Raw genomic sequence first — 23,316 nt, 5'->3', positions numbered from 1 at the left:
GCTTTTTGCTTTGGCAGTTGGGGGAGTCAGGAGGAAGCCAGAAGCCAAGGAGCTTCGTGGAAGTCCAGGCGTCGCGAAGGAGATGCGACTTGGAGGCGCAGCCTTGCCTGCTGTGTAGTGCAAACCGCGCGTTCGTGTGGAGAGAGCCGGAGAGAGCTCGCCTGCCACACGGAAGGCCCGAGCTCGACCGCGGCTACGCTAGCTGCCGTGGGGAAGGAGCATCGCGGGTCGCCCAAGCGTGTTAGTGTGGAGAGAGCCGGAGAGAGCTCGCCTGCCACACGGAAGGCCCGAGCTCGACCGCGGCTACGCTAGCTGCCGTGTGGAAGGAGCATCGCGGGTCGCCCAAGCGCGTTCGTGTGGAGAGAGCCAGAGAGAGCTCGCCTACCACACGGAAGGCCCGAGCTCGACCACGGCTACGCTAGCTGCCGTGGGGAAGGAGCATCGCGGGTCGCCCAAGTGTGTTCGTGTGGAGAGAGCCGGAGAGAGCTCACCTGCCACACAGAAGGCCCGAGCTCGACCACGGCTACGCTAGCTGCTGTGGGGATGGGACGTCGCGGGTCGCCCAAGCCAGACACCACGAGGGTGCAGGTAACCTGCAACGGTCTCGTGGGACTCATTCGGTCTGCTAAGTCCCACGCCATAAAGACCCAAGAGGTCCAGTCTGACCCTATTGCCTTTGATGGGGTCCTTTTCCTGCTTTTCTTTCGAATGAATGTTGTGGCGCCGAGTCCCGTAAGTGACTGTACATTAATAATTGCTTATAGACGGTTGTAGTTCTTTTGTGGTGCTTTTGTTGCTTGTATAATTGCATTCGTGTTTCATTATAATAAATGTCCTTGTGTAAATGTAAACCTGCTCATTGCGTCCATTCCCTCATTGACTGAACATTTCGTGTGTTGGGAGTTAGAAAGTCGTTGGTTTGCCGTAATAGGGGGACATTTGGACCGACGGTTCTCGGCAATTACGCCACTCGGAATCGCGCACGGACAAGCTCGCCTCGGCGGTTTGTTCCGTACGAGTTCCGTCGAGGGTGGAGTACCCCGGTCGTTGGATCACTTGGGTATTTAGGTACATTGAAGATTGGCAATCGACCCTACCCCACGTGATCTGCGGATTGGCGTATTTCGCTTCTTGTACAAGGACCCGTCGCTCGGAGTTATCCGGGCGGCGATCTATATTCCGGGCGATCGGTCGGGCCGACTCAACATGCGGCTCCGTTCAGAGCGGTCGGTTGGCGGCTGACCCCCGGCCCGCAACAATATGCAGGAGACTCGAGTTCAAAAATGTTAAGATTTATTGCCGCATCAGATAAAACAACCATAATGCCTCAACAATGCGAGGCTGGTTTAATGTCATCATTTGCGACTTAATTAATACGTCGGGCATAACCCAGCCTGGCCCAGCGTATTTGATTTATTTACGTCTGTTATCCTGATAAAAAATTATGTTGTATTATGTATACGAAGTTACAACGTACCTACGCCCATAACCATTCTATAAAATATCTACATAGCCCATAACCATTTAATTATAAAATATTATACACATACGCCATACGCCATCACCATTCTATTTATATCTGTAATATGAATATATACAAACCACCACCACCATTTTTTTTTATTTCCCACCACCATTTTTATTTTTCACCAGCAACATGTATTTCCTTCATCGCACATCCTATTCCCGTTTATGAAATAACTGAAGTAGCTCAATAATTTTAGTGGAGTGCTTGAGGATAAACAATATTTGATGTCTTCCCCTCTGGGGCCAATATGTATAAAGCCTCCGATGATCCCACTCTGGAGCATCCCACATATCGCTGACCATGGGAAAAGCAAGGAGTGGATAATTCCAGCCCTGCTACTTTCAATGACTGTCCTTGTACCTTATTGAAAGACATCGCAAAGCACAGGCATACAGGAAATTGTAGTCTCTTAAATTCAATCGTTGAATTTGATGGAATGGGTGGAATTCGCAGAATGAATAGATCTTCTCTTTTCGCACATCCTGTCATGATAGTGGCCTCAATTACATGTGGTAGTAGTCTTTTCACAATCAGTTTAGTTCCGTTGCAAAGTTTTGGTGCATCGAGATTACGTAATAACATAATAGGGCATCCAACTTTTAATGACAGATTGTACGGAGGCAATCCTGGTAATTCCAATGAGTTTAGAAATTCTGTGGGATAATGTATGGCTTGCTCAGTATCCAGTGTGGTGTCAATAGACTTGTGACTATGTTGTTCGCCTGGAACTACTTGTAATAACTGATGGTTTATTACACGGACTGTTTCATTAAGTGGAGCCAGGATTGTTCTTTCAGAGCCACTGTATGTTCTTGTAATTAGTCGCTAAATTGGGATACACATGAGCCTCTAATTCTTCCATAGATGAAATTATTGTACCATTTTCATCGGGAATAGATATTACATCATTTGTGTTCGGGATTTCACCATTTCCAAGTTTGAGAAGTAATTGTGTGAAATTGCCAGCATCTAAATCACCATATAATTTGACCCTCATATTTGTTGTTAGATGGATAGTTTGTACGAATGTCCAGAGGTATGAAGATTTTATATTGGCTTTCATTTCATCAGCTGGAGTGCCACGGGGTACTATAGGTAAAGTTTGTCTGAAATCGCCAGAAATAACCAGCGTAACTCCACCTATAGGCAGGTCTACTCCTCTTAAATCTCGCATAGTTTTATCTAATGCTTCGAATGCATCCTTAGGCGACATCGTACCTTCATCCCAAACTATGAGGTCGCACTTTCGCTGCTTCAGTTTGTTTGCCAATGCCACAAACCGGATATTCCATTGTAGCTAAGTCGAGAGGCAATTTGAAAGCAGAATGCGCTGTGCAGCCACCTGAAAGTAGTGTTGCGGCTATACCGGATGAAGCAACGGCTAATGCGATCTTTTTCTGGCTCCTCATCTTAGCAAGCAAAAGGTTGAGGCCAAATGTTTTGCCAGTACCACCCGGGGCATCCAAGAAAAATATCACACCACTTCCCTCTTGAACCGCTTCAGAAATCAGTTGATATGCATTACTCTGATCCTGTACCAGAAGCGGCTCATTGTCAGAAACAAACTTTGCGAGAGTATCTGTGTTGTAGTTTGTTTCATGGAACCATTCTCTACTGATGGTTGCGCTTTCAGACCTATTAGAAGAGGGAAGTCCCCACTTAGTTAAATCTTTCCCGCTCATGTATAATTCCAAATCTTCAATGTATATCAGAGCCTCATTGAACATATCTGGTGTGTACTGGATACGGTATAATATACATACGGTAATTTTTGCATAGGCCTATACACTATAAATAAAGATTGGTCCACTTGCGACCAAATCGACTTACGATTGGTCCGTCGGAACCGATCGTGGTCGTAATTCGAAGACAACCTGTATGTACAATAAAATATGACCTGTATGTACAATAAAATATGACCTGTATGTACAATAAAATATGAATCATGCATTAAAAGAGGCGTTTGTTGATGTGAATAGGGCCTATGATAAGTGTGTCGAATGCACAAGTCATAATTCGGAAACGGGAATTCGGAATTAACTGAAGCACTTTTTTCATTCTATTGCAAATGGCATTGGCCCCATGTCAATCGGCTGAACTTGAAAAATTAACGTTATGAAAAGTGTGTCGAATGCACAAGTCATAATTCGGAAACCGGGAAGTCGGAAGTCATTGTCTTCAATTGACTGTAGTATTAATTTCTCATTCTCAAGCAAATTCTGTTGGTCCCATGTCAATCGGCTGAACTTGAAAAATTAACGTTACGCAATCAGGTGATGACGTCATAATTTGGAAACCGGGAAGTCGGAAGTCATTGTCTTCAATTGACTGTAGCATTATTTTTTTCATTCTATTGCAAATGGCGTTGGCCCAATGTCAATCGGCTGAACTTGAAAAATTAATGTTATGAAATCAGGTGATGACGTCATAATTCGGAAACTGGAAGTCGGAAGTACAATTCTTTTACATCGGGACACTCCCGGGTACATGTTCTGTCAGCATGTGAAGTTTGGTGAGGATCAGTCCAGCACTTTTCACGTGCATAGGTCACAGAGAAACACACACACAGACACACAGACAGACACACTTTCAAATATATATATATATATATATATATATATATATATATATATATATATATATATATATATATATATATATATATATATTTCTTCTTCTTCTTCCTTCGGCTGCTCCCGTTAGGGGTCGCCACAGCGGAACATCCGTATGATCCGCATAGTGATTTGGCACAGGTTTTACGCTGGATGCCCTTCCTGATGCAACCCTGGTCACCTCTTACAACACAGGGATATGGTACACCTATTTTAACCAGGGTATACACCGGGCCCAGTATACTGGTACTCATTTCGCCGACCTCGGAAGGATGACAGGCTGAGTCAACCCCCTGGTCTATTAATTCAGTGGCCCAACGGGGCTTGAACTCAGGACCTTTTGGATCCCAAGCCGCTGCCCTAACCACTGCGCCAACACCAGGCTATATATATATATATATATATATATATATATATATATATATATATATATATATATATATATATATATATATATATATATATATATATATATATATATATATATATATATATATATATATATATATATATATATATATATATATATATATATATATATATATATATATATATATATATATATATATATATATATATATATATTACTTGGCAACAAAGTTAAAAAATTTTGATCGTTGGTTGTTTGTTTGTTTGTCTGTCCGCTCGCCTCCAGCCCAAACCACTCCACCGATCGTTCTGAAATTTTCAGATTAATGTCACCGACCATGTGATGGTCATGCATTGAGGTTTCGTAAAATTCGGTCAAACGAAAAGGTCTACATAGACCAATTGGCCAATTTGAGCCAAATTTTATAAAGTCTTCAAATCTCAATCCGATTGACTTAAAATTTGAAAAGGATTTGCATATCAGGTCATTGAATTCAGCCACCTATTACTTTTGAGGTTATCGGTCAAAGGTCAACATAGGCCATATGGTCAACCCAAAATAGGCCAAATTGTTGAACAGTTTCTAAAATTGTCAACTTTCATTCGATTCACTTGAGATTTGAAGACCATTTGCACATGAACTTGCTGAACTCAACCACTTATTTATTTTGAGGTCAACTTACTTACTATTTTGAGGTCAAATACTTTGAATATGTCATTTAATGCTGACACATTCTCTCTCTCTATCTCTATCTCTATCTCTATCTCTATCTCTATCTCTATCTCTATCTCTATCTCTCTATATCTCTATCTCTATCTCTATCTCTATCTCTATCTCTATCTCTATCTCTGAGATGTTCACCACCACATCTTATCATCCCCCATCCAAATCCTCGATCTTTTCTACCCCCGATAACCCACCCAAGCCCACCTGCCCACCATATTTCTGCAGGGCGCTCAAGGTCCACCAACAACCCCCTTCTGGTAAAACTACCAAAATCACGAATCACTGCTCACCTTCACTCTTTCATTCCTCTTTTTTTCCCGCCTTTGGAATAAACTCCCTCACTCAATTCATTCCCATTCTTACCTCCAGGCCTTCAAAACAGCTGTTCACCACCACCTCTTATCATCCCCCATCCAAATCCTCGATCTTTTCTACCCCCGATAATCCACCCAAGCCCACCTCCTTCAAATTCCCTGCTTTCCTTCCTGAAAGTCCCTGTAATGTCCATCTTCTATTCCCCATGTTCCCCATCCCATCCCTCTCCCTTCCACAGATCTCCAAATGTCTCTCTTCCCTACTATTTTGTCCTTCCCACTCCCTCCCCTCCTGTCTCATGGCCCCCCTTGATGTGCGTTGTGTGTTAGCTCTCATACGAGCCTCGACAAGGTATACCAAAAAAAAATAAACCAAAAGGTCAACATAAACCAAATTTGTAAAATCCTCAATTTTCATCCGATTGACTTGAAATTTGAAGAGCATTTTCATGTCAGGTCGCTGAATTCAACTACTAATTAATTTTAAGGTAAAAAGGTCAACACAGGCCTAGTTTATAAATATATTACTTGGCAATTTCTAAAAGTGATAGATTGGGCCAAAAACTAAATGTATCATGATATCTCAAAAAGTTGTGGAGGAGTTATGACAAACCAAGGTGGATGAGTTGAAAAGGTGACAAGAACAAGCAGATTGGATTTTTGTTCGGATCCAGCCCATCAGTGGGATACAAAAAGTGAACTGTTCCACCTGGCAGAGGTATGCGCTTTACCGAGTGTCATTCTAGTTTGTGCTGTTTTGCCAAGTTGTCACTCTATGAGTGATTTTTCATTTTGTATTGCTGACTATTCCATTAAGGTAGAGACACATGTCGAAGATGAGTTTTAAATGCTAGTTTTTCTCTTCATTCCATCCTCATACTTTTCCACCCACCAGGTCTAGCATCTCTGGACTCATCAGCTTCAGGAAAGATTGGCTTACTAGCTGTCTTGTACTACTTGTGCACCACCGTCATTGCAGTCATGCTCGGTAAATTTCTGTGTACTCATTGTTTTTTCAGCCTTCCCTTTTAAAGTTGTCTAAATATAAATATTCTGAGTATTTAAGTACAATGATGAGAGTTTCTACATTTTCTTCCTCTTCAAACTTCCAAGCTATTCATCCATTTCCTGATATAATTCTATGCCCAAGATGTCTCATTTTCATTAACCCTGCCTCTGATATGCCAAGGTATTGGTTTAGTGCTGCTGATCAAGCCAGGTGTGTCTCAAAAAGCTGAAGACATGGACAGAACCGGAGTCTCCACCAATGTTACTGCCGCTGACACACTAATGGATCTCATCAGGTATGCAATGAGAGGGTGTTCAAGTGCCAGAGGTAGTGGGAGTAACCCACATTTTACCCCAATTTTATAAAAGCTTTCTTTCTCATAGATCCCAAGGGTTATTCTGAAAATCTGCAATGGGTGACAGATGATTGTAGGGATTATCATGCAATTTGAATGCAAAGCAGGCTGGATTGAAGGCTTTCCTTTGAGATATTAACAAGGTCTGTTCTACAGGCCAATATGTTACAATGGTGTGGATTGGGACTCCCAGCCATGTGTGGAAGAGCAGCTGGCCTGGCTTAATCGACCTTTTAAATTTTCACATTTTGGCCTTGCACATGACAGCTACATCTGACTATGCAAACCTTTTATTGTGACATAAATCTAGCCATCTTTAACGGAGCAATCTGTTTTGTTTAATGAATACAAGCCATTGGGTTTTAATTGCAAATATGAATAAAAATGCTTTGACATTTAAATGAAGCCGACTGATATCAGTTATTGTAAATTAATTGATTCTCTCTCTTTAACAGAAATATGTTCCCTGAAAACCTCATTCAAGCTTGCTTTCAGCAGGTACATTGTTTTTCCTTTCCTTTCTCATCACCATCATTTTTTATACATAATGGTTCTTGTGATTCATGATTATCGACTAATTTGAAACCATTGATAAAGGTAAGTATACTGTCATTTAAAGTTTACACTTATTTTGTTCTGGTCAACGTTTATTGACCGAACAAAATACTAATGTTTATTCGCCCCCGTTGGACTTAGCCCAAAATGGGGGCTTGTGAATTTGGTGTCAATTTGCGTGTTCGTGTGTGTGCATCCGCAACCAATATCTCTGACCTGTATGGATAGATTTTATTAGTACTTGGCAAAAAAACAACACATGATGGTATACATGAACACGTCATTTTATTTTGAGATCAGATCCAAGACGGCCGACGTGCAGCCATTTTAGTTGTAATTTTTTTTTTTTATCTGATGTTGAACATGTCGTCAACCATTTCTTGGACATACATTCATGGATGTTGATCAAAGTTGGCACTGTGATGATAAATCACGGCTTACATATGCACATCCTTTTAATTTAATTTTATTTTTTCGAGACCAGATCCAAGATGGCCGACTGGTGGTCATTTTGTTACTTAAATGTGGCCCCAACCATTTCTCAGACATGCATGGTCTGAGATTGTTCAAACATGGCACAATCACAGTGTACATGATGGCTTACATGTGCCCCTCACTTGACTTTGCGATCTGATCAAAGATGGCTGACTGGTAGACTGGTGGCAATTTTAGTTTGTACATAAATATGGGCTAGCCCTTAAACTCCATCCAGCAAAATTACTAAAATAATGGGGGCCATGACATTTGTCTTTTTTACTTGTTTTTATTACATAACGAGATAGAATTTTTTCTTCTTGCCACTTATGTATACTGTAGTTGTAGATTCAGAAGTTAAAATTTTGTGATATCGTGGACTATTTCACCTTATTTCAAGGACATTTTGAAGGCCCCATGTATGAAATATTTATAACGAATTATGATTGATATTTATAGATTGTTTCAAGTTTGACATCTTTCTGGAGGAGGAAATTTCTCCTGAGGAAATGCTCTGCTGAGTGCGGTGAAAAAGGTGCCGCCATTGTTGTGATGTCGCTGTTAACCGCACTTTCCCCAAACTCATTGGCTGTTTGTCTCGTCTAACAGTATTTTGTTGTCTCGTCTGTTCATCTGTATGTCCGTGTGTGTGGCAGATCCTCTATGAGTATTAGATCATGTATAAATATAAATTTAATTCTGGAGAATTGGAGGACAGGGTAAATTGTGCCAATATGGAAGGGGGATGGAGATATAAAGATCCATGGAAATACAGGGGCATTATGCTCCTTAGTTATGCCATGAATGTGCTGGGGAGGATACAGAAGAGTGTGGAGATTGGGATTTGAGAAGAGTAGCAAGTTAAAGGGGAATGTTCATGCTGAGACAGCTCATGTGGAAGTGGTTGGAGATGCAAGGTGAGATGGCATTGGGATTTGTGAGCATGGAGAAGGCCTACTACACTGTCCTGAGAGAGATGGTGATGGCAACAATGAGATAGATGGGAGTGCTGGAAGCAGAAGATAGTTTGGTGGAAGGGATGTACAAGGGAATGAAGGGAAGAGTTTTGGTAGGTCCTAGGATCTCTGAGGAGCTCAGCATAAACATTGGTTTGCAGCAGGGAAGCGCGCTCAGCCAATTCATGTTTATTATGGTGATTGTGATGGTGATGGTGATGGAGCTGGTAAGCAGGAAAGTGAGCTTAAGGGGTAGTATAGGGAGGATGCTATATCCAGACGATCTCGCTTTTGTGGTAGAGAGTGGGCAGGAGATGCAGGAAGTACTGGTGGAGTGAAAGGAGGCATTTAAGAAACATGGGCTGAGGTGATGTGGGTTGGGCAGCAAAGAAAATAAATACCAAGTTGGAGGGGAAGGAGATGAGACTGTGAAATAGGTTCAAGTGTCTGGGAGGAACAGTGACACGGGTTGGTAAGACCGAGGCAGATGTGCGGAGGAGGATTCAGGTGAGTGCGAATGCATGGAGGAGGGTGGAGGGAGTAGTGTCAGACAGAAAGATGTCAAGGAAATTGAAAGGCAAGGTTCTGATGTCATGTGTAATGCTCGCCTCCCGTTTGTGGTCTGGAGACAGTGGCACTGACAGACAATAACAGAGGCTGCAGATTTGTGAGAACAAATGTGTCAGAAGAATTGCGGGAGTGAAGAGGGTGGACAGGAGGATGGATAAACTCAGGAAGGAGATTGGTGGGCAGATGAGCTTGACAGGGAGATTCGTGAAGTGCCGGCTGAGATGAGCTGGACAATTGGTGCGCATGGGGGAAAGAGAATGGCAAAAAGAGTTCGTTGAGATTGGAGGATTGTGTGAGGAGGGATATCGGTAAGGTAGAGGTGGTTGTAGAGTGGGGAATGTTGGCTGAGGATCGAGAGAGGTGGAAGAGTATCTTGGCCAAGGCAGGGCAGAAGCATGGTCCCATCGGACCTCACCCCTTGGAGGAGGTGGAGAAGGAGACGAAGAGGAGGAGGAGGAGGAGGAGGAGAAAAGGAACCACCTTGGCTGCTAAAACTAAAATAAAAGGAACTAAAATAAACATTACTTGTAGACTACATCAATGTGCAATACTTTTTCAGAGGGTATTTTCCCATTAAACAGAAGATAGCTCAATGGAAACAGAAAAAATGTTTCCCATTTTTAGAAATTTGTTTCCAGTTTCCAGTAACTTTGTTTCCAGTTGTATTTTTCATGAAGTTAAAAAAGAAAAGAAAGGTAAACTACCATTGTGTTGATTCGTGGGTGAAAAAAAAATGGGAGTCTCTGGTGATGCTTCATGGAACATGATGTCTGGAGAACATGCAAAGTTTATTGTCTTGCGCAGTGCTGGATTAACCATTAGGCAGACAAGGCATGTGCTTTAGGGCCAGCCAAAAATTCGGGCCACAAACTTTGCAATCTAAGGTCTAGTAAACTGTAAAGCAAAGTGCCAAATCTGTATGTGTTTTGTCATGCATATATTCATACACTGCAAATTGTATAGAGGGATTAAATAAACTATTTTCTTTGCACATTAAATATTTGTCTTTTTTTGTATTAAATATTTTGTTCTTGAATCAGTTCATCTTTTGTCTGGGGTCCATTTCCATGAGCCCGAGATCTAATTTAAATTTTTCAGGCCATTCTCTAAAATTTCGAAATGTGCCTTAGGGCCAGCTGAGGCTTAATCCGGCACTCTTGCGTTCGACTTAAATGATTATCATTGGAATTAGCCTTGGGATATGCTCTTATGGCCGTGTGTGTGTGTGTGTGTGTGTTTTGCCAAAAGCTTGCATTAAAAAACGTAGTTTGTAAACCAGGTAGCATAAGCTATCCATTGGAGTTGTACGAGAGATTCCTCTAACTTTTGATTGATTCTATCCACAATTGAATTCCTGTTGATCAGTAACAAATTTTTGCAATGATTGTCAGTACAACACCAAGTGCTGCATATCACTGCTGAAATTTAAATATTTACGTTGTGCACATGGTCAAAAAGACACGACGTCTTGAACGGAACAGGGGGTCGAACTTCAAAATCAAGAAAAATACCAAACGCATTGCAAAACGATTTCCATTTACTCTTGGAGATGTAAAATTGGTTATAAATTGTAGCTTTTTATTTTTTCATCATTCCATTGCAGGTACAATCTCTGTGGCTTAAATAAGAACCCATATATCTGTATTCATGCTTATGTTAAACTATATTTTATCACAGAAATGAGAAGAGCTTTTTATTTTTGGGTTCTTTTGAATTGGAAAACATAAAAAAGGAACTTTAACAAGTGGAATTTGTCTTTCTCACCCATCTTTTATTTCCATTACCTTTGGCCCATGATGTTATGGTGTGAAGACCATCCACTATTAATCCTTTCCCTGTGGACAACTCCCATGGAAATACCAGCTATACTGGAGTCGAACAGACCTACGATGGTTCTACACAGAACCATGCCAAGTGTTAATGAAGGCCTGTATTCTGGTGGGGTCTATCAATATGCTGGTTGGTAATCATGATTACTTTAAACGAATCCTCCAGAAATTCCAATTCAGCCCAAATTTTAGCGCGATAAAATGCCACGAATACGAGGCACAATGTATCTCTTGAAAATTAATTTATTCACACAATACGTGGGGTCTGACTGGGCACTCTGGTAAACATCCATTTGAGGGAGTTTCTGCATAATGATGCAAAACACCAGAACAACAGTTTGTAACTCAGTTGAGATTCAAACCCAGGTTAGACTTCATAGGTGTTTGCACATACTTCCAAGATATCCTGCCTGCACAGCACTACAATAATCCCAGTTCTTGCAACTATGCGTGCATAAATTGTTTCACGTGACAAGTTGCGATACATTAACAGACTATTTTCCCCATCTAAATGGCCCCCATATTTTAGGTGCTGTCAGCCTCTACTCGAAAATGACGATGCATTTTTTTATTATTATTATTATTCGGCAAATGTATGCAATAACACCTGGGCATGAGGCACGTCAAATGTTTTTGGAATTGTAGCTGGTCATGGGAAGCACAATTTTATATCTGAATTTTTGCGATTTAATATATACACATATTTTTATTTTAAGGGAGAGAATAGTCCATACAGGATTGTTTGTATATGCTTTCAGGAATGATTATTTATTCTGTACACTTTACAATTTCCACTACCAAAGCAAAACTCAATTATTTATTAACTTGTAAACTCCACTACCAACATACCAGCTGTATACCTTTTTACTATTCCACATTAATAAGTCTAATGTGCACTTTGCCATTTTTGCAATCTATATACCACCTTGATTCATTTTATTTATTTTTACACTTTACCATCACTGCAATCAACATACCACCTTGAAAATTATGTGTGTGTGTATATATATTTCCCTGGTGTTGGCTTAATGGTTAGGGTGGTGGGCTTGGGATCCTTGGATTCTGAATTAAAATCCCTCTTGGCTCTTGAATTAATACAGGTTGACTCTGCCTGTCCTGAGGTCGGCAAAATGAGTACCAGCTTGCTGGTATCCTGTGTTGGAGTGGAAACCCATCCAGGATTGTGCCCAATAGACAAGGACTGCTTTGGCAGCACTAATGCTCTGCACAGAGTATGGTCCTGATGGATGGATGGATTACATATATATATATATATATATATATATATATATATATATATATATATATATATATATATATATATAAGCCTGGTGTTGGCGCAGTGGTAACGGCAGTGGCTTGGGATCCAAACGGTCCTGAGTTCAAGCCCCGTAGTGCCACTGAATTAATACACCAGGGGGTTGACTCTTCCTGTCATCCTTCCGAGGTCGGCGAAGTCAGTACCAGTGTACTGGGCCGGTGTATACCCCTAGTTAAAATAGGTGTACCATATCCCTTTGTGTCGTAAGAGGCGACCAGGGTTGCATCAGGAAGGGCATCCGGTGTAAAACATGTGCCAAATCACTATGCGGATCATGCGGATGATCCGCTGTGGCGACCCTTAACGGGAGCAGCCGAAAGAAGAAGAAGAAGATATATATCACACACTTTACCATCTCCACTACCAACAGACAACTTTGAATTCTTTATTAATTGCAAAATCGAAGATTTTTCAAGTATGTTGGTCAGTCAGATAAATTTTTTATTTTATTTTATTCTGTCTGTCTGTCTTTGTCAATCGCTTGCAGGTCACAATTTAAAACCGATCTTCACGAAGCTTCACCACATGGTTGAGTTTGTCATAAGCAAGAAGCCAATTGTTTTTGAAATCAAAAGGTCAATATAGGTCAAATTTCTAAAATCCTCGATTTTTATTTTTTTTATCCCATTGACTTGAAATTTGAAGAGGATTTGCAGATCAGGTCACTGAATTCAACCACCAATTTTTAAGGTCAACATAGGTGCAAGGTTATCCAAAGTGGTATTTCGAAAATTCTCAATCTTTATCCCAGTGACTTGAAATTTGAAGAGGAGTTGCACATCTGGTCATTGAATTCAACCACCAATTATGTTTGAGGTCAAAATTTTTTTTATTGATTTTGCAAGTATTGTGTTCTGCACAATGTCATTTTCTTGTTTATATATTTACATGCACTTTACTCTTTACTGTCTCCAAGCCTGGTGTTGGCATAGTGGTTAAGGTGGCTGGCTTGGGACAGTGTCCTGAGTTTGAGTCCCTGTCATCCGTTGAATTAACAACAGGTGGGATTGAGTCAGCCTGTCATCCTTCTGAGGTTGGTGAAATGAGTACCGGTGTACTGAGGTAATAACCACTTGGGGTAACCTGCTTCAGTGTGGCGACCCATCTAGGACTGTACTCCTTGCCAATGAAACTGCTTCTGCAGCCCTATGTGCCTTATGGTGTGAAAGGAGTGGTATTATTATTATTATTATTAGTAGTAGTAGTAATGATAACTAGCTAAACCCATGCTCCACGCGAAGTTTCTAAAGTGAGGGTTCGTTAGGACGTCAATATATCCAGTGTTCACAATGTGATTTATAGAATTTCTTTATATACAATGTTTCTTGTTACATTTTTTTTGTGTCAAATGCACCTTCTGAGGTAGTCAGCATGTGCAAAAGAGGGTTTGACATTGCAGACGCTGTTTTCTCGGAGTGGCATTACACCTCTTAGCGGTGACGTCACACGTCACCATGCAAACGAATGTAAAAATTCCCAAACCTGTCTGTCTGGCACGATCTCACATAGCCTATGCTGTACATTAGACCACATAGCACCCGCATGCCGAAAGTGGCGACAATCCTTCCGGCAGTTTCGGAGGAGATACTGTTGTGGGCCGGGTATCGGCGGCGAGCACGACTGCTAGATGGAGCAGTAGAGTCGGCTCCACCGAACACCAGGAATCTAGATCGTACCTTTCCGTTAACTCCGAAGGTACGGGTCCCTTACAGGACCGTGAATCGTCAATAATTTAACCGCGTGGGACAGGGTTATTTGCCAAACTTCAAAATACCTAGAGGCCCACGTGGCGAGCTACCAAGGAATTCGCACCCTCGAACGGGACGAGCCGTTACCGTGCTCGACCCGTGCGTTACCAGAGTGAATGGTTACCGAGGTCCTGTCGGTCCAAATGCACAACTTACTCTCACTATTTCTCAACACTCACCATGCTAAACCAATGAAAGAAACACAAAAACGAGCCGAAACATTCAACAAAATAGTAATTTATTTACAACAGGGGGAGGGAACACACAAGGAGCAGAGTTAAACTGACTATAAGAAATGCAAGTATGTACAAGGCACTTAAACAATTCTACTTGAAGACGGACACACACACACACACACACACACACACACACACACACACACACACACACACACACACACACACACACACACACACACACACACACACACGCACAGACAAATACCCAAAAGAAGTGATGGACACGGCCTTTATTCGGCCCTTCAGCTCGGGAGGGAAGGTGAGCAAAAGGGGAGAACCTGTCTTGCACCTCCCCGCCTCATGCAGTTTTCGATGATCCGGTTTGGCGGGACTCGAACCCACAATGCAATGATGGACGCCAGCCAGCGTGAAGGTGGACCAGACAGAACGCCGGCAGGCAAGACACGGCGACGAGGCTCACGAGGCTCACAAGGCGAACAGGCGACTTTGACGTTCTTCCCACCAGACAGAACGCCCCGAACACTTATTCACCCCTTCTCCAGAGGGGAGGAGCCGCCTGCCATCGACCCACTCTCGCTCACTTGACGCTTTTGGCATGCAAAATGTGCTCATCGCCCCCATGATTGGCCAAAAGGGGTGCCATGTCCGCTGATTGGACCGGGGGGCGTGGCGGCTGCCACGGCGGACCGCCCCACAAACAGGGAGAGTAACATTGTCCTGCGTGGGCTGCGCTCATTGGCCGACTGATGGCAACCTCGCTCGCATCCCCCTGATTGGTCGAGAGCTGCCGCAAGGTCTTTCCTTGAACTCAGCCCACCATGAGCGTTATGGCGTCAGGATGGAGAGAAGGTGTTGTTGTAGTTGTAGTAAGTGTAAAAATCCTATCTATAAAATAACTTCGCAGCATATGCACACTTAATTCCCATTAGGCATAGGGGAAAGGGAGCTATCTATCCACATTTACTTATCGAAATAACTGAGCTATGGGGACCTGAATGTTGAGTGCTCATGGCTTCCAGATTCGCAACAATACGTCCACAAAATATGGCTTAGCGTATTAATATCATAATAATAATAATCATCATCATCTCCGCTACCTACATATTTAGTAAATTATTTGAAAGTAAAATCGACACATCCCATTTTTAGCTCACCTGGCCTTTAGTCTGGTGAGCTTATGCAATTGAACAGTGTCCGTGAGAATTGAACTGACTGACCCAGTCATTATCGCTTGAACCAAACACGCAATTTTGATGAAACTTTGGCCACAAGCTTCATTTCTGATGCCTAATGAAGGTTTATCGATCGTATCAAAATTTGTGCTCATGAAGTTGGTATCTGGGGGTTTTTTGGACCCCCCCCCTAAAAATATATATTTGCTTTCTTCTCCAATGACACATTTTTGATGAAACTTAACCACAACCTTCATCACCCATGATGTACCAAAGTTGGTCCACAGCTTTAAAAACAAAAAAAAAAACAGGGTCTAAAGGGGTCTGCAGCAGATTTGAGTGACTGATGCTCCCGATTGGTCCTATTTTTATGGTGCAGTTGGGGGCTGTCCTCAATGAGGATGTGATGCTTGTTTTCTTTTCACAGTAGCAGGGGTAGCTGGTGCTACCTGTTTTTTGGGGTTTTTTATTTGAGGGGGACCTAAAACACTTCTCCACACACTAAGGAATGAGGTCCCTCCACACCTGCCTTCACCTGTGATAGAGCAATTAAAAGAAAGAATAAATCCAACTTTTTATTTTTCCTCCATTTCAAAAAAATGTTTTGCCTAAAACGCTCGCTGATGAACCACTGAAAGTTTGACAAAGATCCGTTCAGCCATCTCTGAGGAAAAATAGCAACACACATGGCTGTTGTAGTATTGATTCAAATGAAGAGATGTAATATATTCGCGTTATATCTTGCGTCTTTTTATTGGTTCACGAGCGCCAACCAGAGTGACCACTATATTCATTATGTCTGTGTGTCTGTGAATGTATGTCTGTCTGTCTGTCCAGAGCACAACTTTGTGGGATGTGATCCGATTTGGATGAAACTTGAATATGATGTTGAGATCAATGCCTAGTTTTGTCTTCATGGCGATGGGCGTCCCATGCCCACTTGTAATTTTTGTTTTTTTTTGTCATATTTTTTTCTCGATTTTTTTTTTTTTTTTAATCGAAATTCCCGCTTGAGAAATTGTGCGCATTGGTCATATGTACAACATATAAAAAATTCAGTTTGATTTGGTCAATTTTGAGGGGGAAGATAGGTTTTGAAGAAATGGGCGGTGACAGATAGTAGGGTAGCGGTTAAGATTGCCCATTGTGGGCGGAACCACACCCACTTGTATAATTTTTGTTTTTTGGTTCACGAGCGCCAACCAGTGACCACTATATTCCTTATGTCTGTGTCTGTCTGTCTGTCCAGAGCATAACTCCGTGCACTTTGATCCGATCTTGATGAAACTTGGTTATGTGTTCGATATCAATGTCTCTGTTTTCCTGGATGAGGGCGTGGTACGCCAATTGTGGATGGAGCCACGCCCCAAAAAAGCCATTTTTAGGGGGTAGTCGGATTAAAAATCTATCTTCTCCGAGGGAATTGACTGAATGGAATGGGTTCTTTGGTATTTGAATAGCAAAATGAATTATCTAAAACTTGTCATTGTCCGATTTTTCATTTTCGTCCCAAGGTCAAGGTCACAAGGTCACAAGGTCAAAAACTTATAAAATTGCGAATTTTGACATAAAAATCATACGACCGCCCAAACTTTGAGAGCTAGAATGACAATATTTTATCTGCATAATCTTGAGGTCATTCCCCACCTTAAGTCTTGAAACCATTTTGCTCTATCTCGAACACCTTGCCTGTGGCGCCCCCTTCAAGTTTGTTTTTCGCTTATTTCATCAAAGTATGGATAATCCGAGGAGTGTGAAATGCTATATAGTCTATGATGTTATATTGTTCCTGAAATGTTCCAGAGGAAGTTTTGCACCAAAGGTCAATATCTTTGACCTTTCACCTTTAAATACCACAAAGGTCAAATTTTCAAAGTTGTGGGAATCAAACCGGGTTTTCGACCTTCTTCGATGAACTAACTCCAATAAGCTATAGCACGTATCCTGTTTCCTTATTATCTTGCCAAAACGAAGTTTTTGCAAGATATGTTAGTCATTTTTTTTTTTTTGCAAGATATGTTAGTCAAGATATATTTTTTTTGTTTGTTTGTTTGTCTGTAATCACGCATAAAAAATTCTGCAGAGCACAGTTATCATTGGAAATTTTTGTAACTTTGCATATCAGAGGCTTATAGAGGTCCCTTTCAGTGCATAAAATTTTGAAGGTCAAGGTCACTTTGTCGCAAATCAGGGGAGTCAACGAAACCCTTATTTTTTGAGTAATTTTGATCGGATCGTCTTCAAACTTCATGGGAATATAGTTCATGGTCTGGCGCTCAGCTGATTAATTTTTGGTGGCGATTGGCCTTGGCCTTCATGGTTAGCGCCTAAGGTCCAACATATTTGACCCCAAGGTCAAATTTTCAAGTTTTAGGAACCATATCGTGTAGTACCTTAAATTGAACACCTCGATGAGTGCTTTCTAGATATGTCAAGCTTGAGACATTATGAGTCAAACGCATGTTTTTCATGGTTACACTGTAGAACGATTCTCATCGGAATCTATCGTAGGCAGATATTCCTCAAGGAGTCGCTCCTGGTGGATAGCAGCTCTGTTCACCTCAGTGTGGCCTTAAAGAAGTCACACGTGGTCACCTTTTGGCAAGATACGGGTCACCCTGTGGGTGACATTGGTTTATTTATTTTAGTGTCCACAACATTGTTTTGTAACCTTTAAAGGTTATGCAAAGGTCAAATTTTGAAAGTTGTTGAACGAAACCGGGTTTTCGACATTTTGCAGCTAATAACCCGTCACCCGTACCACATCATGTTGATCATTTTTATTACTTGGTCAAAAATTATCACATTGTCTCATCCTTGACTTCTGAAACAATCTACATCATGAAATACCGCTCGTGAACCATCGTCACCTCCCGGCTTGTAAAAATTAAATGTTACCCCCAGAGATTAATGGAATAGCTCCAATAGATTTCACAAAGATTTCTCCAATTGCATTTTGTTATCGGTATTCAAAATTGTCCATGCACGTTTAATGTGGCCAGCATGTTTAAAAAATAAATTTGCGGTTAATAGCTCAGCATTTTCATAACAGACTTATCTGTCCTTTGGGATCTTGAAACCAGCACGAGTCTCGAATGGGCTGGAAAAGTAACTGAGGTACCTAAATCGTCGCAATAAAATGTCCTAATTTGTCCACTTCATTTACTTGAGGCATTTGGATTTGATATACAATGCAAGGCCACATAAATTGAAATGCATGTTTGTTTTTGCATCGATGATCCAAATGCAGGTGACATGTGCTAGTGTACAAGTTATGCATCAATTTACAAACTGTCAATATTGATATACCAGGATATGTGTATATATATATATATATATATATATATATATATATATATATATATATATATATATATATAAATATATATATATATATTTATATATATATATATATATATATATATATATATATATATAAATAAATATATATAAATATATAAATATAAATATAAATAAAAATATATAAATATATATAAATATATATATATATATTTATATTTATATTTATATATATATATATATATATATATATATATATATATATATATATATATATATATATATATATATATATATATATATATATATTTATTTATATATATTTATTTATATATATTTATTTATATATATATATATATATATATATATATATATTTATATATTTATTTATATATATATATATATATATATATATATATCTTTGAAAAGAACTAGTGGTCTGCAGTGACAGCACAAGGTGATTAAAAACACGGAGATATAATGGTTAAAGCTATCTGCCATAAAAGATCACAAAATGCTGACGTTTCAGGCCTTGCCCTTCATTGGAGCTTTTTGCTCCAATGAAGGGCAAGGATTTTTGCTCCAAAGAAGGGCAATACCCAAAATGTCTGTGCTGTGATCTTTTATAACAGATAACTTTAACTATTTTATTCCTGTTTTTTTATAATTGAGCTCATCAGGAATTGACCTCATGCCAAGCTTAAAATGTGAGTTGTAATCCTGCGTGCAATGAGGGTATGGTGCTCCCTGTGTCTCTTTGCTGTGCAGTATAGGACTAGGCGAGTGTTGGCTGATTCCATGGGTGAGGCTGAATTGAACGTAACTGTGACACCAACACCGAGCAGCTTCTTCACCCCAACCCCACTTTACTCATTCAATACTGTAAGACGTTTTGTAACTCGCATAATTGAATTGTTCATCCATGTTGTTCTCATCATCTTGATTTGCTATGCAGTTCATTTGGTGGTACATTTGCTCCTTGGCCTCGTAATGCTGCAGCTCAAAAAAAAAAGTTTATTTTGTGATTGGTCGACCGTTGTGCAGTCGTTTTCTTGCATGCTTTCCACAATTGTTTGATAATAATATGTTCTTGCAGGAGTGCCTGAACTTTTGGTTTCCTTTGTAAAATATAAACCATAGGTCTGTATGAATTACATTTGCTGTTTTCACTCCTATTTGCCACAGACCATTTTGAATGTTTACTCTCTGAAAGGCGAGTACGTGTCTGGCATCAACGTCCTGGGACTCATCGTATTTTGCCTCGTGCTGGGTTGCGTCATCCGTCGCATGGGTGATAAGGGTATCGTGCTGGCTGCCTTCTTTGATGCCCTAAATGAAGCCACAATGCGTATGGTGGCTATTGTCATGTGGTAAGCTTCAACAATTTAAAACTCGACCCGACAATGGGGTTCAGGGAAGATGGAGTTAGAGTTGTATCATGGTGGTCAGATTGTTTGTTTGACGAATCAAACAAATCTAGATATATTTTGACTGCTCAATGGCTAGAACGTTTACTGACAAGTTGACCAACCTTTCAGGGCATGTGAAAAGTTCTGCGATTGGGTTAAAATCAATGTTGATTTGGGTAGAGGTGAAATGATAAAGTTCCCAGATAATTTGATATTTCCTCGTGTATACTCAAGAGTTGCATAAAGCTAAAAATTCCTGTGTCTGGGGAAAGTGCTATTATGTTTGGGCATGTCATCATCAGTCTTCATTAAAATCATCATGATGGTTTCCCTTTGTTGCCGAAGACTACCATTCACATGTGACGTGCAAACAACACTGGAACGTTAATGTGTTTTTTAGTGCAAGAGCTGCTGTCCAGAAAACAACCACACTCTGATATGACAAGCCATTTAACTTGGTGTTGGGGGGTATCCATAAAGACGAGAGCACTTGCTATCTGCAGTTTTAGGCAGGGATTTCTAATTTGTTCAAGGTGCCAGGAAGAAATCACTTGCTCTACATGAAAGACTCCCTGGAATCTTTAATATCCACCAATTACTAGTGTTGACAGAGGGTTTCACCAGCTTAACCTCCATCCTATAGATGGTGCACATATTAATAAATCTCCTTGCATGAGAAATGCCAGGATTAGTTTATAACTGCGTCAACATTTGAATCCAGGCTCGACCCATCAAAGGTGTGTGTGTGTAAATCGGGGGGTGGGGTTGGGGGGGGGCAAACCAGGGCGAGCCCAATCTCCACCAACTTTTGCATATATGTTCGGTGAAAAAAACAAAAACAAAAACCCAACTCCAATGCTCCCAAAGAGAGAGGTTGTTCCTCATGTTACAAAAAGAGCAATGGACTTGTACTCATTTGTCCATGGCTGAACTACCAGGCTGATCAAAGGGCAGAGAAGCTCCTTGTGAGCGAACGGCCTTCCATATATAGGGCCCAACTGTCTGTGAATGTCCGCCTGCAGTTGGGTTAATTTTTTTTTTTTTAATTGATTTTAGGAGGTTGGTGGCAGGATTTGCACTCCGGCCACTGTAAAACCCCCACTCCACAAAACACAAGAAAACCATCAAGAAAATTGAAAACCCACTCCATGGAAGTACCTCCCATGCAGCTGCCCTCCATAGGGCAGCTCACCAGATGATGGGATTGGAGCAAAGCCTTCAAGACCCCCACTCTTTGAATACAGGAGGGAAAGCATGGGTTAACCTTCCCGAGTCAGATTGCCCTCGTGTGTCGGGGTGGTGCCGATGTATTGCACACCAGACGGCAGTCTCCTTGAGTTAACCTGAGGTGGTCCTTTCAGGTGGGTGCCTGCAATATCATCTCCATAAGAGAGGATGTTCACCTGTCTGTTATCATCTGGAGTGGTTACACCTACTATTGGTCTGGTGGCTCTGATGGTTGCCATGCTTAAGGAGTTGCTGTAGCGATGTCCAATAAGCTGATTCCAATGGTTATTGAGGTAACACCAGTCAACGAGCATATTATGAGAGGAAGGATTCGTCACTCCTTGGGTTTTGTTTCTCTGGTCTCTGTATATGCTCCGACTGAGATGAATAATCTCACCGTGAAGAATGCATTCTATGCCACGCTCGAGTCTGGTTGATCAGTGCCCCAGGTGAGATAGTCTTCTAGTCTTGAGGGATTTCAATGCATTGACGAACTGATAGGGATGGTTATGCGACATTTGTTGATCCCCATGGGTGTGGAACTGTGAACCAGAATAGCACTAAGTTCCTTGACTTTGCAAGAAGTCCTGGACTTAGGGTGGCTAGTTCATGGTTTCAGCACCCACAGGCTCATCGCTGGACTTGGTATTCCAATTCTAGTGGTGCGGCAAAGGAGAATGACCGGATGCTCATTGATGGTTACTGGAGCATGATTCAGAACTGGAGGGTCCACCGGAGTGCTCATTTCCTCAATACTGACCACATGCTAGTGGTAGCAACTCTGAAGTTTCAGCTTAAATCCAGGAGAATGGTACCATCCCAACCTAGGCTAGATGTTTGCAAGCTAAAGGATGAGAGGGCAGCTGAGGAGTTTGTGAACAGGCTGAGATGGGATTTGGGAGGCCTGGGTGCTTTGGGGAATCCTGAAGAGTTGTGGAGTGCCTTCAAGACTACCATCCTTGATGTTGCCAGTGGATGTCTTGGAACTCGCAATTGGGTGAAGAAGAATTTTGTCGCTCGGTGCACTGGATGCTATTGACCAGTCACAAGGCCAGGCTTATGGGCAGAGCTGAGCTGTTCAGGGAATATTGCCATAAATCTGGGCGGAGCGTGGATAAGGAGGCCTATGTGCAAGGAATCTGTGGTCAAGTGATTCTCATCCTGCTTACAGGGGAATTTGCGCATTGTGTTCCTCCAAGCCCGTCCCTCGGTATACTGCAGTTAGAGCAGAGGGTGGAGAGCTCTTGACAGAGGAGTCTGAAGTGAAGGCCCGCTGGGCCGGTTACTTTGAGCGGCTGTACCAGGCTGATCCACCAGCTGTTGAATTGGAAGTCAGTGGTGTTCTTATCCCTTTTAGTGCCCCTCCAATCAACTGTGATCCACCTTTGTTTGTGGAAACACAGGCTGTGGTGAACCATTTGAAATGGGGTAAAGCTCCTGGGATCTGTGGCATCCATGCTGAATTTCTCAAGGCTGGTGGCAATGCTGTACTCATTTTGCATGCAGTTCTGTGCTCTGCCTGGACTATGCTCTCCCAACTGACTGGAAGAAGGACCTTGTTGTGCCTTTTCGGAAAGGGAAGGGTGATCGCCAAGACTGCAACAACTACCGAGGGGGTGACGCTGCTCTCAGTGCCAGGCA

The 23,316-nt window shown here is 41.4% G+C and overlaps 1 protein-coding gene across 2 annotated transcripts in view; it reads left to right on the top strand.

Annotated features, from left to right (window-relative positions):
• The window catches only part of LOC147024987 (excitatory amino acid transporter 3-like), a 63,927-nt gene that overhangs the window by 26,399 nt on the left and 14,212 nt on the right, over positions 1 to 23,316 (top strand). For both annotated transcript variants that reach the window (XM_085885503.1, XM_085885502.1), the window contains exons 3-7: positions 6,446 to 6,538; positions 6,740 to 6,854; positions 7,370 to 7,412; positions 19,808 to 19,921; positions 20,225 to 20,409. In XM_085885503.1, the coding sequence (XP_085741629.1) occupies positions 6,446 to 6,538; positions 6,740 to 6,854; positions 7,370 to 7,412; positions 19,808 to 19,921; positions 20,225 to 20,409 (550 nt within the window). The remainder of the gene's footprint in view (positions 1 to 6,445; positions 6,539 to 6,739; positions 6,855 to 7,369; positions 7,413 to 19,807; positions 19,922 to 20,224; positions 20,410 to 23,316) is intronic.

The sequence above is a fragment of the Eptatretus burgeri genome, chromosome 6 (assembly GCF_056783735.1).
Source record: "Eptatretus burgeri isolate ZD-2024b chromosome 6, Ebu_testis_v1, whole genome shotgun sequence".
Classification (NCBI taxonomy): Eukaryota; Metazoa; Chordata; class Myxini; order Myxiniformes; family Myxinidae; genus Eptatretus; species Eptatretus burgeri.
Note: the sequence above shows the minus strand (reverse complement) of the source record. Positions and strands in the feature narration are given on the sequence as shown.